At 39.4% G+C, this 15,394-nt stretch overlaps 1 protein-coding gene across 5 annotated transcripts; it reads right to left on the bottom strand.

Annotated features, from left to right (window-relative positions):
• Positions 1 to 2,411: 2,411 nt before the first annotated feature.
• znf318 (zinc finger protein 318) lies at positions 2,412 to 15,061 on the bottom strand. 5 transcript variants are annotated; one of them, XR_007140397.1, is made up of 13 exons: positions 14,620 to 15,061; positions 14,219 to 14,337; positions 13,364 to 13,940; positions 11,887 to 13,219; positions 11,701 to 11,798; positions 10,239 to 10,338; positions 9,853 to 10,136; positions 6,871 to 7,032; positions 6,629 to 6,719; positions 6,378 to 6,496; positions 2,924 to 5,237; positions 2,786 to 2,830; positions 2,412 to 2,680 (listed from the first exon to the last, which is right to left on the bottom strand). XR_007140397.1 is itself a non-coding variant. In XM_027150195.2 (12 exons), exons 1-11 carry the CDS (start codon positions 14,869 to 14,871, stop codon positions 3,141 to 3,143), a joined length of 5,232 nt encoding a protein of 1,743 aa, XP_027005996.2. In that variant the 5' UTR covers positions 14,872 to 15,061; the 3' UTR covers positions 2,412 to 3,008; positions 3,127 to 3,140. The 5 variants fall into 5 exon arrangements, 2 of the variants coding, with proteins under 2 accessions (XP_027005996.2, XP_047668407.1); XR_007140399.1 differs by having other exon boundaries at positions 2,412 to 2,830; positions 2,924 to 3,008; positions 3,127 to 5,237; XR_007140398.1 differs by having other exon boundaries at positions 2,786 to 5,237.
• Between the last annotated feature and the right edge of the window lie 333 nt (positions 15,062 to 15,394).

Raw genomic sequence — 15,394 nt, 5'->3', positions numbered from 1 at the left:
TGGACACCTAACACACACACCCTTTACCACAGTGGTGTCCAATCTTATCCACAAAGGGCTGGTGTGGGTGCAGGTTTTCATTCCAACCAAGCAGAAGCCACACCTGATTCCACCTGTTTAATCAGTTGTTCTTGGCTTTTAGTAGACTCATGTGGCTTGGTTGGAATGAAAACCTGCACCCACACCGGCCCTTTCCGGATAAGATTGGATACCACTGCTTTACCACAAAGTCAGAAATTCAGTTATATAGGATGTCTTTCAATAGATGGATGGATAGATAGATATGTTATTAATGCCGGAGGAAATTCGAGTATCTAGTAGCGACGTACACAAAAACAAGATTCACATATACACAGTAATCACCCAAACTAATGATCAGTTATTAAACTATAAGCACCACATTGTACTTGTCTGTACAGATTACAATCTGACCCATGTAAATTAAAAAACCTATGTTACGCAGCACTGTCTAGGCACAGCGGAGTCTGTAGTGTTTTTATTTAATTTTATATAAATTGCTGTAGAATTTAGATTTTCTTGCACTTGAAAAGTGAGGATCAAACCTGTTTAAGCATAATAATGATCTCACTAATGTAGAACACCGCAGTCTCACTCCAAAACGTAACCTAAAACCTTAAAAATGTGGTGGTTATTAAAACAGCAGTCAGAATCTGAAATGGAACACTCAAAAAGCATGTGTGATGGTATGGTGTCCACAAACCTTTGGCCAAATAGTGTATATATATACAAAACAAATGAAAACACAAAGTATTTTTGTACAACTTGGTCTGATAATTGGTTTAATTTCAGATTTTTATTGACATGAAGGGGGATCAGGACCTCACAAAATATTTTGAATTGTGTGTGTCTGTAAAAATAAAACCAATGATAGATCAAGAATTTCCGTCCACCCACAATGCTAAATTACTATGTATAAAAATAATAAATAAAGCAATTACAAAATTTTAGAGAAAAATCTGAAATAAATAAAAATAATGTTGTTTCTAATTATCCACCATCATATTAAATCTCATGTCCAAAAGTCTTATAATACAGCTATTACCAATATAATTGTGTAGATTAAACCAAAAATAAATACCAGCTGATTTCCTTCATATTTCTTGGCTTCATCGGACTGCTGAATGCATGCAGGGTTTCTCAGCTGTTGATAGGCATTAATCAGGAGCGGGCTATAAAGTAATTTCCAAATCATGTACTTTAAAATCAACAAAGAAATGCCTTAACCAAAAGATGATCCAGGTTTTTATATTCTCTAGCCAGAGCCCAGACCACCTGTATGGTGACCTGAGGTGGGCAGTGTACAAGAAAGTCCCTTACAATTAGATGAATCCAGAATCTTTCTGCAAGCAACAGTGGGAAAACAATGCAACACTGACTTTCACTTAATCTGTATACCTTGTATTTTCAGTGAGTGGAAAAGGTTCCGATATGCTTTCATTTGGTTTATTTTGTTTCACATCACATCAATAGCGCCCTCTGGTGGCTTAATGTAGGCACTTGTTTTCTGCTCCTATTTTCTAACAAAAACAAGAGGAAGTTAATGTAAATTACTAGAATTCCTCTATAAAAACAGCAACATTCTTGTTTTAATAGGTTCCAAATAATTAAATCGCCATTAATTTTAATACTGACATTTTTTGTTTGTTTAATCCCCCCCCCATTCAGAATAAACACTTCAAGCTTTAAGGTCAAATCATACTCTAAAGTGAATGACTGAATAAATAATATAAATAAATAAAAACAGACCCCACATGGAAAACGTATTCTATATTCACACAAGACATGTGAATCTAATCTAAAATGCCTGCTCACACTATTTCTCTCTCGTTCTCATTTACTTACCCGTTCACTCACTCACCTTTTTCACCATCCTGTATTCTTGTTGTTTGATGTAATGGATTTGATTGCTGTAACACCAAATGCATTTCAATGCTGTATTGCAAAATGACTGAAAAATTTGCGGTTAGGAAATCAAAACTAGAAATTATTTCGAAAAAAATCTATGAATCATGAAATTATTGTAAAGAATGAGGGAGTTTGTCTTGTACAAGTACTCATGTGTTTGCATGTTACAGTCTTTAAAGTTACATGTTTAAAATAGTGTTGAATTTTACGTTACAAAATCCAAATGACCAAGATTGTTAAAATAAATAACAGAATATAAGCTGTATGGATACACACTATAAAGAGCAAACAGAAAACGGGAAAATAAATAAATAAATAATTTAAAAAAAAAAAAAAAAAAAAAAAGATTTGAAGTAGTGGATAGAAAAACACTATATATGGCAACATATACTTCCACTGAAATGATACTTAATTACAACATATCAAAAAGCAGATACAAATCCTCCAGATACTGGTGATATCTAGATATGATTAATACACAAAAAGGAGGTCATTGAAATTTATTTGAACTAGACCTTATACACCAGAAACTACAACACAACCAACAGTAATATAGAAACAGTGTACAGAATTTCAACTTAACAAGGCATAGAATCATAATCGCAGATTTGTGTCAATTCCTAGAAGAGCTGTAAAGAGAAAGCTGCTTATGCCGGACTCAAAAGCACAAATGCATTTCAAGACTTTTTTTGTCGTTGTAGCTCGAGCTCCACACCAATTCTTTTTCTCTTCTGACCCTGGATCACTCTGGCTCCTGTATTAAAATATCTTTGATTTACTTAAGTGGAAGGATTGATGGGTTTAGACGTGAACTTATTTCACTCTCAAACAGATGATATAAAATGACGGTCTACATTACCTTTGTTTTTTTTTTTGTTTTTTTTTTTTTAAGGAACCGTTTCAGCTGCGAACAAAGCGAGAAAAAAAGCAGGGAGTTCAAAACCCTGTACTTGAACAAAAACTGTGCAACATTTTACATATGCTAATAATTCATTACTTGGTGAGAAAGTGCTCATTCTTTCAGTGGAATCTCCTTTCCTTCAGAATGAGTGCTTGTCAGTCCATCATTTCACTGGCATTACCTGCCAAAGAGTTTAAGAAGATACATGAAACATCTCAAAAATGTATATTATAAAGAAAAAGTTTTCAGATCAATGTTACTGAAATGATTTGTAGGTTTCATGCACATCCTAAACCTACTGGATGGAGGTTCTTTATAAAGAGTCAAAACTGAACTCAAATGTGTCCAAGTTCAGCTGCTCTGTAAAAGAACCTGGTGGTGGAGAGAATGAAAGTGTCATCGCCTCTTCGGTGTCCAGAGGATTTTGGTTATCGTTTGATTCCATCATCTCAATGTTCTCCATGATTTCTGAATTGGCTAAACAGTCTAGAGAATCGACTTCGTTCTTGCAATCAACTGTTGCCATTTCCAATCTTCCACAGTGCTCTTCTGCTTTTGAGTCTACAAGTGGATCTACTTCGAGATCAAAAGGTGGTTGTTCAGCCCGTGCTCCTCTGTTTGCCGATGGCTCCTCACACTTCAAGTTGGAGACGTCATCTAAGTGTTTACTGTTTGGATCCTGCTCCTTTGTTGATTTTTTATTTAGAGTGGTTATCAAACTTCCAGAATCAGATTTTGAGCCTTTTTTACAGCCAACTTTACTGCCAGTACTAGAAACTCTGCTTGCCATAGTGCTGCTGCCATAGAAAATGTCAAATAAGTCTTTTGCTTTTGCTGCTGCTAGACTTGTATTTGGCTTGACTGTTTTGGAAGCGTAACCACCGAAAGTCTGAAGTTGAGGAGGAGGACGGACCATGACCGTCAGTTTGTGTTCCTCCTCTGGTACTCCGGGAGCAGCTACATCAGACTCGAGAGTAATCATGCGTTCATTAGGAGCTTTTACCTCGACGGTCTTAACCTCCTTCACTGTGGCTAACGGAGTTGTGACAGTTAAAGTAGTTGGTATGGAGACAGATGCAGATGTAATGCTGGATGAGTTCTGAGCTGCAATTTCCAATTTCACTTCCTCACCACCAAATGCCTTAGAGCTTAGTTCAGCTGGCAGAAAGTCTTCTTTCTCTGCTTGTTGTTTTATCACAGTTTCAGATTTGCTGCTTTCATCCATGGCTGGTTCAGCTATGGAGGGTGTGTCAGCAGAAATAGGTTTGTTTTGCCCAACATTAGACTTCCTCTGAATATTAGAAGGGGTGGGTAAATTAGGCCGAATTTTGACCTGATTATAGGCTACCCACTCTTGGGAAGGGGTGACAGATGTTTTACCCAGCAGTTTGATAGCAATACTCTTAGCAGCAGCTACAGACTTGGAAAAGGGATCCTGATCATCAGAGTCTTTACTTGCTCCTTTAGTTACAGCACTCTCCTCATCTTCCTTTATAAATTGTGCTGCAATTTTCTCAGCTTCCTTCTCCAGTGCAGACTTTTCAGGCTTTTTCCAAGTGAATTTTCCAAAGACAGCACGTGTAGTGGCCTCCTCATTCTTTTTGCGAAGTTTCGCCAACATGGCTGGGCTCGGCCCACAAAAAACCTTGGGAGCCTCACTAGGCTTCTCAGGGTCGATCTTGGCATCTTTAAAAGAGGACTTCTCTTTTTCATCTCTGTGGCCTCCTTTTTGGTGTTGCTTTTTATCCTCCTTTTTTCCATATCTTTGCCTCTCCTCTTCCTCCTCTTCCTCCCATTTTGATTTTGCTATTTTTAAAGCCTCTTCCTCCCTGTATTTTTGTCTCCTGTCTTCCTCAGTTTCATGTCCATGTTTGTATTTCTTGTCATCCCCTTTCCGATACCTAGATCTCTCATCCTCATTCCTGTAACGATATTTCTCATTATCGTCTCTGTACTTGTACTGATTTTCTTCCCTGTATCGGTATTTGTCTTCTTCAGACCTGTATCTCTCCTCGTCCCCTTTCCTTTGTCTGTACCGCTCTTCCTCTTCCTTTCTAAACTTGTTTCGCTCCCCTTCCTCTTTTGTATACCTAGCCATTTCCTCCTCTTCTTTTCTACATTTGGTCCTCTCAACCTCCTCTTTCTTACATTTAGGTTTATGCTCTTCCTCTTTGATGTATTTTACTTTTCGTTCCTCTTCCTTGATGTGTTTGGGTGTAGTCTCATCTTCATTCTTGCATTTGGGCTTTTTCACTTGATCTTTGCTGGACTTGGAGTTTTTCTTCTCATCCTCAGAGTCATCATCTTCATGCTTTCGTTTGTGATCAGTTTGCTTTTTTTCACTCTCCATGCCAGCTTGGCGATCGAGGTTCCTCCGCTGTTCATACAGTGGGTTCTCGTACATTTGTTTCTATTGTGGAAATAAGAGAAAAATAAGGCAATCAACCTTCCACCAAATCCCAGACAAACAAAGACACTTTAATAAACATTTGACAGAGTAAGAATTGTAGTTGTGTAAACCCAACATATTCAGATATATTTGATCCAAACTTTGGCATACAATTTGTGGTTGAAACCAATTAGATGCTTTAAATGTACTCCGCCTTCTGTATGGGCCTAAGGAACAAGCCAAACCATTACAGTGAGAAAATGCATTTGTCCAGACTTGAGTTTATTCATGACCTTTAAAATGAACTCATTTACTTTGTTTCATTTACACAAGTGATTAGGAGGTGGTTAGTTATCATTCATAATGAATAATAGTTTGACATTTTCAAAATTACTAAAGGATGAATTAATGCAATAAGCTTTGTGTTGGATTAAATAAAGCACTATAATACAACCACGCTTCTTGTGCAGAGTATATTATTTACATTTCTGGCATTTAGCAGACAGCCTTATCCTTAGATTTTATTTAAATTAATACAACTTAGCAGTAAGTGGCAGCTTAGTGGACCTGGGATTCAATCTCATGACCTACTGATCACTAGTCCAACACCTAGCAAGTCCTGGCCTAATGGTTATAGAGTCTGACTCGTAATCCTAAGGTTGTGGGTTCGAGTCTTGGGCCGGCCACAACTGAGGTGCCCTTGAGCAAGGCACCGAACCCCAACTGCCTCCAACTGCATAAATGGCTGCCCACTGCTCCGGGTGTGTGTTCACGGTGTGTGTTCATTGCTGTGTGTGCACTTTGGATGGGTCAAATACAGAGAACGAAGGAGTACGAGTATGGGTCACCGTACTTAGCCGTATGTCACGTCACTTTCCCACTGAGCTACCACATAATATCATCTACAAACTAATAACAATGGTTTTAAGATTTTTACTCGATTGTACTGATCTCCTCTAGAGCAGTCTAGTCTTGTCTTGTCTATTGTCTTTATTGCTGCCAAATTAAAATGTTAAAAAGATTTAAAGCTAAACTCTGAAATAAAAAAAACCAATAAAAATAAAAAAAATTAAAAAATGAATTAAAAAAGAATAATTATACATATACACATACACACACACATGTATTTGTATATTAAATTAATTACTTAGAGTTAATTACCTTGTACTTCTCATTGTGCACATGGCATGTAACATGGGCCTCTGCACAAATAGGATCTCCAAAAAAAGCTTTACACAACTGGCAGAAAAATCCTCGCACAGGCAACACAAATTCAGAACCTATGAGAGAGAAACACAGCAAGGTGACAAGTGACACATAAAAAGTCACTAATCCCACCCTCACATTTAGAGCACTGTAATTACACCTAACTATTTTCACTTTAGGCTGTGGATAACAGAGTAAACTTCTACCTTTTGCTGGTTTAGAAATAAGTTCGCCTGTAGGGTTGTTCTTCTCATGCTCAGAATTTGAAGCCCAAGGTCTGATATAGGGATCCAAAGTCTTTAAACAAAAGAAAAAAAAAATAGATGACTTATTATTTAATAAAACAACAGGCGCAGCAAAGTGACAACAAAGGACTGCGTATGATTAAATATGAATAAAGGCATAAAGTATCCCTATAAGAATATAGCATGTAATTTTTTTCATTTACCTTTCTGTGCATTTTGCTGTGCAAGTGTGTAAAAAAATCAAACATGGAACCACTAGTAATGTTGCAGTTTTTGCACCAGTGGTTTCCTGCATCGTAGTACTCAAATATCTCAGCTAATGAATCCGATCTTGTGCCGGATTCCGGCGCTGATGACTTGGTAGCCTAGTTTAGGAAGGACAAATGACATGTTAGTAAGATGCCCAGAAACCCAAATGGAAGGGATAAAGCAGCAACAGATTTTGAAAAATAAATAAATAGACCTTGATTCCCTATTAATGAAGTTTGGCAAAGTAATCTTACCTTTGTATTTTAGGCCATCTGTGCTCCGGGTGAGAGGAACCACTGCTCTAGTTTCAACTAACTCTGTAAGTAGATCACTACTCCAGGTCACAGACAAAGAGCAAACCTCTAAACTAGCGTAGGAATTCCCTGACAGGATTATTTTAGTATGTGGAAAAACAAAGATGCTGATAAAGCACAGCTCCATTAGAGCATTCAATGTTGTAGAGATCTGGAAGCGACGAGTGACCGTTTTCATCAAAAGGTCACTGCCATTTGTGACTAAATAAAAGAGTTATTATAAATCATTTTTCTTTTTCAAACTTGAATAATTTCTATAAATATCCCAGTTTTATTTTTAAGGAAGCTCACTAGTCAGTCTTTTATTTGCTTGTACTGATACTGAATGGGAGTCGTTAAAGGTGCTATACAAATAGAATTAATTGAAAATTTGAAAATCTACATTTTGGGCGTTCATCCTTATTAAGTCTATTTGTTCACTGCTCTGTATATAGATAAATGCAGCAGAATTCCTCCATAAATTCTCCAAAAGAACCTGATAGTCTTGTATTCAATATTACTGACAATTAGTTTACCACAGCAAGCCAGCCCCTGCTGTCATTGTTTCCACACTTGCAAGGCACGGATCATGAGTATGCATGTGTGGAAAACAGCATTGTGCAGTGGAGTGTGCTGCGATAATCATGGCACGGGTCAGGAAATGGTCTGGTTTACTTCAAGAAATGCAGAAGCTCTCTTAACATCTCTAAGTTCAATTAAACATTTAAAGGTTTGCCTGATTCCTAAGATATCATCCCTGAAATGTACAGGCAAGGCTAATTTCTGGTGAAAGTAGAGGTGTGCATTCGGGTTAACAAGCATACTGGACACAAAAACACAAACAAACAAAAACCCACAAAAAATAAATAAAATAAAATACTCCCTTGTCTGAGACCCTGCTGGTTAAATGAGATGTTCCTTCATATTTTCAGTAACAAACACCCTATAACTATTGTAGGTATATTAGTGTGCAAACAGTAATAAGAGCAGATTGGCCAGTCTCTTCAGTAGCGGGCGGAGGTAGGATTAAAAATGGGGGATAAAAAGGGGAAGGAAAAACCGCCTCACGCACACCTCTATCTCAATAAACACAATGGGGATAAGCAGCACAGAGAAAGATCTTCAACCACTATTGTTCATCCTCATTAAGACAGAAGTACATCTTTACTCCATGTAGCCATGTAGGTATCAGCAGTAAGTCAATCAGCATTACATATAGAAATGATCGATATATTTACAGCTATATAAAGAAAAGCGCCAATGCTCTTGGAGACGAAAGAGCAGAAAACAACTCCCTTATAAAGGATTTAAGAAAAAAAAGGAGGGATGGGCTGAAATCAGATTTGATAAGAAATCAAAAATTTGAAAGAAAATAATAATAATAAATTTTACTCTGTTTTACTGACTAAAGTTTGATTTAAACAATGAATGCATGGTGAGAAAATTGCATTCTGACATTTTCAAGAGCATGTTGAACTATTCTTAGTCATTTCCTTTTTAAGAGCACAACTGTTTTAGTCTATAAATACCCCAAGATTGTAATAATGCAGAACATTGTCTTGCACGCTGAAATGTTTAAACCATGCTTTGGTATTTCTGAATTCTGTTGGAGGATTCTTATTGTAAAGCTGCAAGAAACAAGAACTGAATTTAAAATGTAAAATTCTCTCAACTCAAAATAACATGAATTCAAAAACAGGCTCAACTGAAGAATTATTCTATTGTGCACTATAACTATAGCCGGGGTCACACTGATGCCACACTTCACACACATCTGTGTGTGAAGTGTGGCATCTCCTACGACAAGCGTCAAACCAAGAACCAATTGGAGCGTCAAACCGGATGGCGAACCACTTAGCGTGACAACTTAAAACCACCTCAGAAAAGATGTCAAAAAGTCAGGTACAACAGGAAAAGATACTGACTGAGTTATGGGGAGAAAAGAAGTGCTTGTATGACGTGTCGTCGATGCTATAACATGTCAAGACTAAAAAGGATGCGGCATAGAGAGATTGTTTTCGTTTTCTGCCACCTGCCATTTTAGCGAGAGAATGAGTCATTGATCGATGACGTAAAACCCCAAACAAGTCTTGACTGCTGTACAGTCTGACATGAGGATTGACTGCAATCCTACAGTGTGATATGGGCATCATGTTCGTACAGTCAGACAAGCAACAATAGCAAAGGATTCTAAAAAAATCAGAGTGTGATCCCGACTTAAAACAGTGTTGGAGAAATCATTATCTCAGACATTGGAGACGAGCAGATTTTGGGTCCAGACTATTAGATTTCTGTATGTAGCTTCTCAGTAAAAATAGCAGTTTCAGAAACCAAAAGAAGAAAAATAAAATATTCGTTACTGACTTTCACTAGCACTTATGAATAAAAAAAAACAACAACAACGTGGTTAAATCAGAGGTGTCCAATCTTACCCAGAAGGGGCGTGTGTGTGTGTGTGTGTGTAGGCTTTCATTCTTTCGGCTGTGGCGGCTGCTTGAATGGAATGAACACCTAGATCCAGACTGGCCCTTTGCAGAAGTGACAAGATAAACCTGACTTAAATAAACCATCATATAGAGAGGAGGGGTTTTACCAGTTTCCTTCCTTTCTGACCTTACCCACTAGGAGCAAAAGTAAATCTACCTGCGTGTCTGACGTGATGGAGGCAGATTTAGATTTCTCTGGACTTTTGGACTTGCTACGTGAAGGTCCGTGCTCATGTTCCACAGAGCTCTGAAGGTTTTTGTGGTCCAGCCCCAGGATTGTTGCCACTTTCACTAGTTCTTCATACTTCTTCTCTGCTGCTTCGTGTTCAGTGCGCAGACTGGATATCTGGGCCATCACATCCTCTTGAAGACGACCAAGCTCCATAAGGATGGGATCCTTGTGACCATCTTTCTCTCTTCGCTTTTTCCTTAGGAGCTCCCCTATGGTACAAAACAGTAAAATGACAATTAATGCACAAGCATCATTAAAGAATCCCAATAACCATATCATATTAATGTTTATTAGAATATGCAGGGGAATACCTTGCTGCTTTCGCAGTTTCTCCAACTCTTTCAATAGACTATCTTTTTTCTTCATTCGGGATTCTCTGTCCTTCTTCAGCTTTTCAAGCTCTTCAGTAACCTAGCCATGATACAGTAGTATTTAAGCCTTGCACTGAGTAATAGGCAATACCCTAAGTGCATTTAATAGCTTTAAGAACTCATTTAGAGCACTTTTGATGATAATTGACAAACAACATAGACCTCAAATGACAAGAGACAATGGCAAAAATAATAATAATAATACTAAAACAGACCTTTATGTCCTGCTAGAGAACTCTTTACCACTAGAGAGCACAGAATAGGACTGACTAAGTGACAGCTGCTATTACTGCAGATTTAATGGTAAGTTACATATATCACCATGTGTACACATGTTGTGTGCATATGCACGTGAAGGGATTTCAACAAGTGGCAGGCAGTTACTGTCCCAACACACTTGATTTGAATAGCGCTGTTAACAATTTACTTTGTCTATAGAAACAAGACAAAATGATCCAATCAATAAGTAAAATGAACTGGTTTCAAATACAGTAGAACAGACAGCCCCAGGCCCGATTACTGGTTGGTTGTCATTTCTGGGGCTCTGGAATTGCAAACCACAGTGAGCGCCATTATCTCCAAAAGAAATACTAGTAGAGAATCTACTCAGAAGTGATGGGCCTTGTTCATCTCAGCCAGGGTCAGCTTTCACAATGTTACTATTATCGAGAGACTGGGGAGAAGCTTACATGTGCCAAAACACCATTTCAGGTGATATTCTGTTGAAAGCTGTTATTAATGTAATATATTATTAGCAAAGTTCATGTCAAATTGTGTGAAAAGTGTGAATATGAGTGAAGACACCAATGTGCCCAATGTATGCAAAACCTCTCAGGCATAAAAGGGGAAAAATATATATTTTTTCAGGTTGGATGGCAATCTATGGCTTTAAAAACTATTCTACAACTTAGCGAATAGAACAAACAAAATCTTTATAGTTTTTTTTATATGGTAAAATATTTTTTTTTGGAATCATGCTAATAATTGTTCATTATCTAAAACCACCGTTTATATTTAGGGCATTTGGCTGATGCCATCCTGTAACACTGGTGGCTGGGTACTCTTAAGATGCTGTCAGTGACACACCAGGATGCTTCCTCATTCACAGTATAAATGTTGGCATAATCAGCTCTGACCACCTCAACATAATGATCAGCTTGTAAGACTGAGAATGGAGTCGAAAGACAAAAAGAAACCTCATAACTGAAACATCATAAATATGAAACCATACCACCTTTCTTGCTCAAAGGATGCCTTCAAACATCTGTCCCTTTTAAAATTGACTGCTTTTTCAATTGCAAAATAAATATATCTGCAGCCTAAAGAAGTCTTGCATCAGAATTGATGCCATAACATTTTTCTGTGTGTCTGGAAAACTTTCACAGATGATGACTATAGTTACCTTTTGCTTTTGTTTGGCATTATTCTTTTCTTCAATTACTCTCCTCTGGTTTCCACTGCAGGCAATTGTCATGCTCTGTAGCGGGTCTACCTTTGGGCCTATGGGAAGAAACACAACCTTCAATTATGTATTCAAAATGCAGGCTAAAATGTAAGTAGTGATAATGAAATAAACAAAGATGTTCACCTTTTTTATCCATCTCTTGTGTTTCATTTGAGACCGTATTGATTACTTTCAAGAAGCGCCGGTCTACGGCAGGGGAACTGTAGTCATTCATGGGATTTTGAGGAGGCATTGTCAAACTAGGAGGTGGGTACATGGGCCAGCCTTGGGGCATATATGGCATGTAGTTCCCATAAGGATCATAGCCAGGTGGAGGGTAGTTGGGAGGCATAACTGCACGTGTGTGTGGCTGCGGATAGGGAGGCATCTGATGGGCAGGGTGAGCTGGGAAATTATTTGTTTCAGGTTTCACAACTTCAGGAGGAGGGGGACCTGTATTATGCCACGGGTTCTCTTCTGCTTTAGTGCCAGGGCGAACCTCCCTCTGACTCTGGCTGTTTGATCGTGATGGAATGGATTTCTTTCTGTCACGACTTGAGGTGCGCTCATAGCTGCTGCTCCGACTGCTTCTCCTGCTGCAGCTGCTTCCCTTGCTTCTACTCCTACTCTGGCTGTTACTACTGGAACTTCTGCTGTAGCTCCTGCGCCTGTGATCAGACTGCTGTCTTTTGACAGTCGACTTCTTACCAGGATTCTTACCTTGGAGGCGCTCTTGCGTCCTGGCAGCCATCTTGCTGATCTCAGCTACCCCCAGGTCAAGGCCAATAGTTTTAAGGAGATCTTGTATTTTCTCATATTCCTCCACTTCTGCCCTAACTTGAGCATCATGAGTCCCGGTTGCTGGTGGGCTACTGTGAGGGTCACTATCAAGATGCTGCCCGGCTGTGGCTGAAGAATAGCATTTATCCCGATACTTGCTTTGTTTAGTTATTTGACTTTCGTCTTTTTCAGGATGCCCGTGACTAAAAGAATGCCCATAATCTTTCCGATGTAGATCATGTACAACTGAAGGCTTTGGTTCATGATACAGCACATCAGGTCCAGTTTTCTCATAGACATCCAATAAACTACACTGTCCAGATTTAGACATATCTTTTGCTGGTAATTTGACTTCCTCTTCTTCATCCCCATACAGGAACTTCTCTTCATCTTCAATATCTGTAAAGCTTTTCTTTTTGTCTGGTGCTTGGGTTACTGCCTCTGCCATCACACTTAGTAGCTGAGTAAAGTCTGTATGCTCCTGGCTGCTGTTTTCATGAGGGAGAGGGAACCCATGCCCACTCTCTTTAGTTGGCTGTAGTTTGCTTATGAGCTCTTCAAGTGCACTGACATTAGAATTTTGAGCCAACACTGATGCCAGCAAGTCGGGGTCCATGTTTTTAGTCACTGCACATAATATCTGTTCTGCATTCTTTGAAAGACCACTGCCCGAATTCCCTTGTGGAGAGTCTGTACTCTAAAACCATTAGATAACGAGAGAATTAGATCTTCAACAAAAAATGATCTAAAACAGACTCCTAGCTCTGGTAAATGAAACAATGTGCTTAATGTATCTAATACATAATCTAGACCAGGACAAAATCAGAAAATCATTCTTTACCTGTGTTATCATTGGAGAATCTGTTTCAGAGGAGTCAACTCTCTTTTTCAAGATGGATTTAGTAGGCATCGATAGCATGTCCTCCAGTTCTTTACGTCGACGGGCCCTCTCTAGCTCTCTAAAGTCTTCCTTATTTCTCTTAATGTCTCTGCTGTTGTTGCTACAGCTACTGCTGCTGCTACCACTGCAGCTCCGGCTCCTACCCTTGCTCCTGCCCCTGCTCCTTCCCCTGCTCCAGCTCCGGCCCCTGCTCCTTCCCCTGCTCCTGCTGTGGCTTCTGCTGCATGGTCTGCTCTTGCTCCGTGCCCTGCTCCGTGCTCTACTCCTTCCCCTGCTCCGTGACCTACTCCTACTCCTGCTACGTGGCCTGCTACGTCCTCGACTCAGCGCCCGGCTGCGGCTCACCGCACGACTACGGCTCCCTGCACGACTACGGCTCCTGCTGCGAGGTCGACTCCTGCTGCGAATCCTGTCTGGAGAGCGGCTCCAGCCCCTGCTCCTACAATGGCTCTGACTGTGCCTTCTTGAACCATGTTCACTGTGACCCTCATAGCTTGACCGTTGTGGAGAATAATCTCTGTGGGGGGATCAAATAAAAACAAACAAAAACAAAAAAATAAACAATTCATCCGTTCGTTCAGTTGTTTACGGTTATACAGTAAGTGTGTGTTAGCTTCCAACCCCCAAATTTATAAAAGCTATGTGATGAGTACAACAGGCTGGCGAGTGGGAAATGTCCAATAACCAATCAGAGTAAAGCGACAAACTATAAGTCTATATAGTCATTTTCCTCATCTAAAATCGATCCAGGTGAGAAATTCTAGCTTATTTGCTATATAAAAAAATAGACTTTACCTGGCGTATTGAATCTCTGCTCCTGTGCTCTGGGATAAACCAGTCAACTCGTTACCCACAGTTATAACAAGACTGTGGTCAGTAGGCAGACCACCATGTGGGGGTGAAGGGGTAAATCTCTGCAGGAAAATAACAATGCAAGTTAATGTCTTTTTCTTTCTTTCTTTGTTTTACCAAATGATGTGTAAACAGGAGGACCAGTAACAAACGAGATCCTGTTGTAACCTCAAGTCCTACATACTAGGATACTACATACTCACGTCCTACATCGACACATACTAAGCTGCACAGAACTACAGTATGTCAATGACGTGACTAATTTATTCCCTAGTATACAGTCTGAATCTCTACATAAATGCATCCTATTGACCGAGTAGAGTGCAATAATGTAGTCAGCCTACATGGCCGTAGTCTCTAGGGGGAGGCCCATCGCCTCTGAAGTCTTCCGACACTCTTCCCGGTGATGAATAGCGCCTCCTTGGATGCTCCGGGTGCCGACGGTAGCCATGTTGGTAGCCGGTGCTTTCTCGCGCGTGCTCATTACGGTACGGGGCGCTGGAGAACGAGCCCGCAGGAGGTGGTGCGCGAGGAGAAAAACCCCGAGACGATGCAGGAGGATATGAACCTCGGTGCGGCCTTGAACCTCGGTACATGGCGCCAGACGCCCGCTCCAGCACAATAAGCTCCGGTGGTGTCTGTTTACCTCCTCGGGTCGTATTATATCTGCACACAAAGCAACCCGAACTAAAATGACTACTCAAACTGAACACATACGTACATCAGAGCTCGTAACCAAATCGTGTTAAAACTACTTCCTGCACAACCATTCGTCTATCTAAACAGGAAATGACGTACCAGCCGCTCTCCGCCAATCATATTTTTAAAATATTTTATTCCTTATTATTATTATTGTTTACAAGGCTGTGATGAGTGGAGAAAAGGTTGGGTTTGAGATTCAAAAAAAAAGAAAAGTTTTAATAACCGGCAGCTAATAAGAGCCCATTGGTACAGAATGGTTTCAAAAATATAACAGTTTATTTTTGTTATAGATGTAAATCCAGATAGATAGAAATATATATAGAAAAATTAATTAGAATACACAATTTATTCCAACCTCACAGCTTTGAAATTCCGCTAAGAATGTATAACACAGAAAAGAACACTGAAGTCACATTC

Source organism: Tachysurus fulvidraco, chromosome 4 (genome assembly GCF_022655615.1).
Source record: "Tachysurus fulvidraco isolate hzauxx_2018 chromosome 4, HZAU_PFXX_2.0, whole genome shotgun sequence".
Lineage (NCBI taxonomy): Eukaryota > Metazoa > Chordata > Actinopteri > Siluriformes > Bagridae > Tachysurus > Tachysurus fulvidraco.
Note: the sequence above shows the minus strand (reverse complement) of the source record. Positions and strands in the feature narration are given on the sequence as shown.

Coding starts and splice junctions, on each gene's coding strand:
- znf318 (XM_047812451.1), bottom strand. CDS start 14,871: ATGTACCGAGGTTCAAGGCCGCACCGAGGTTCATATCCTCCTGCATCG. Junction 13,941..14,218: donor GCAGAGATTCAATACGCCAG/GTAAAGTCTATT, acceptor ATCCCCCCACAG/AGATTATTCTCCACAACGGT. Junction 5,238..6,377: donor TGCACAATGAGAAGTACAAG/GTAATTAACTCT, acceptor TTTCCACAATAG/AAACAAATGTACGAGAACCC.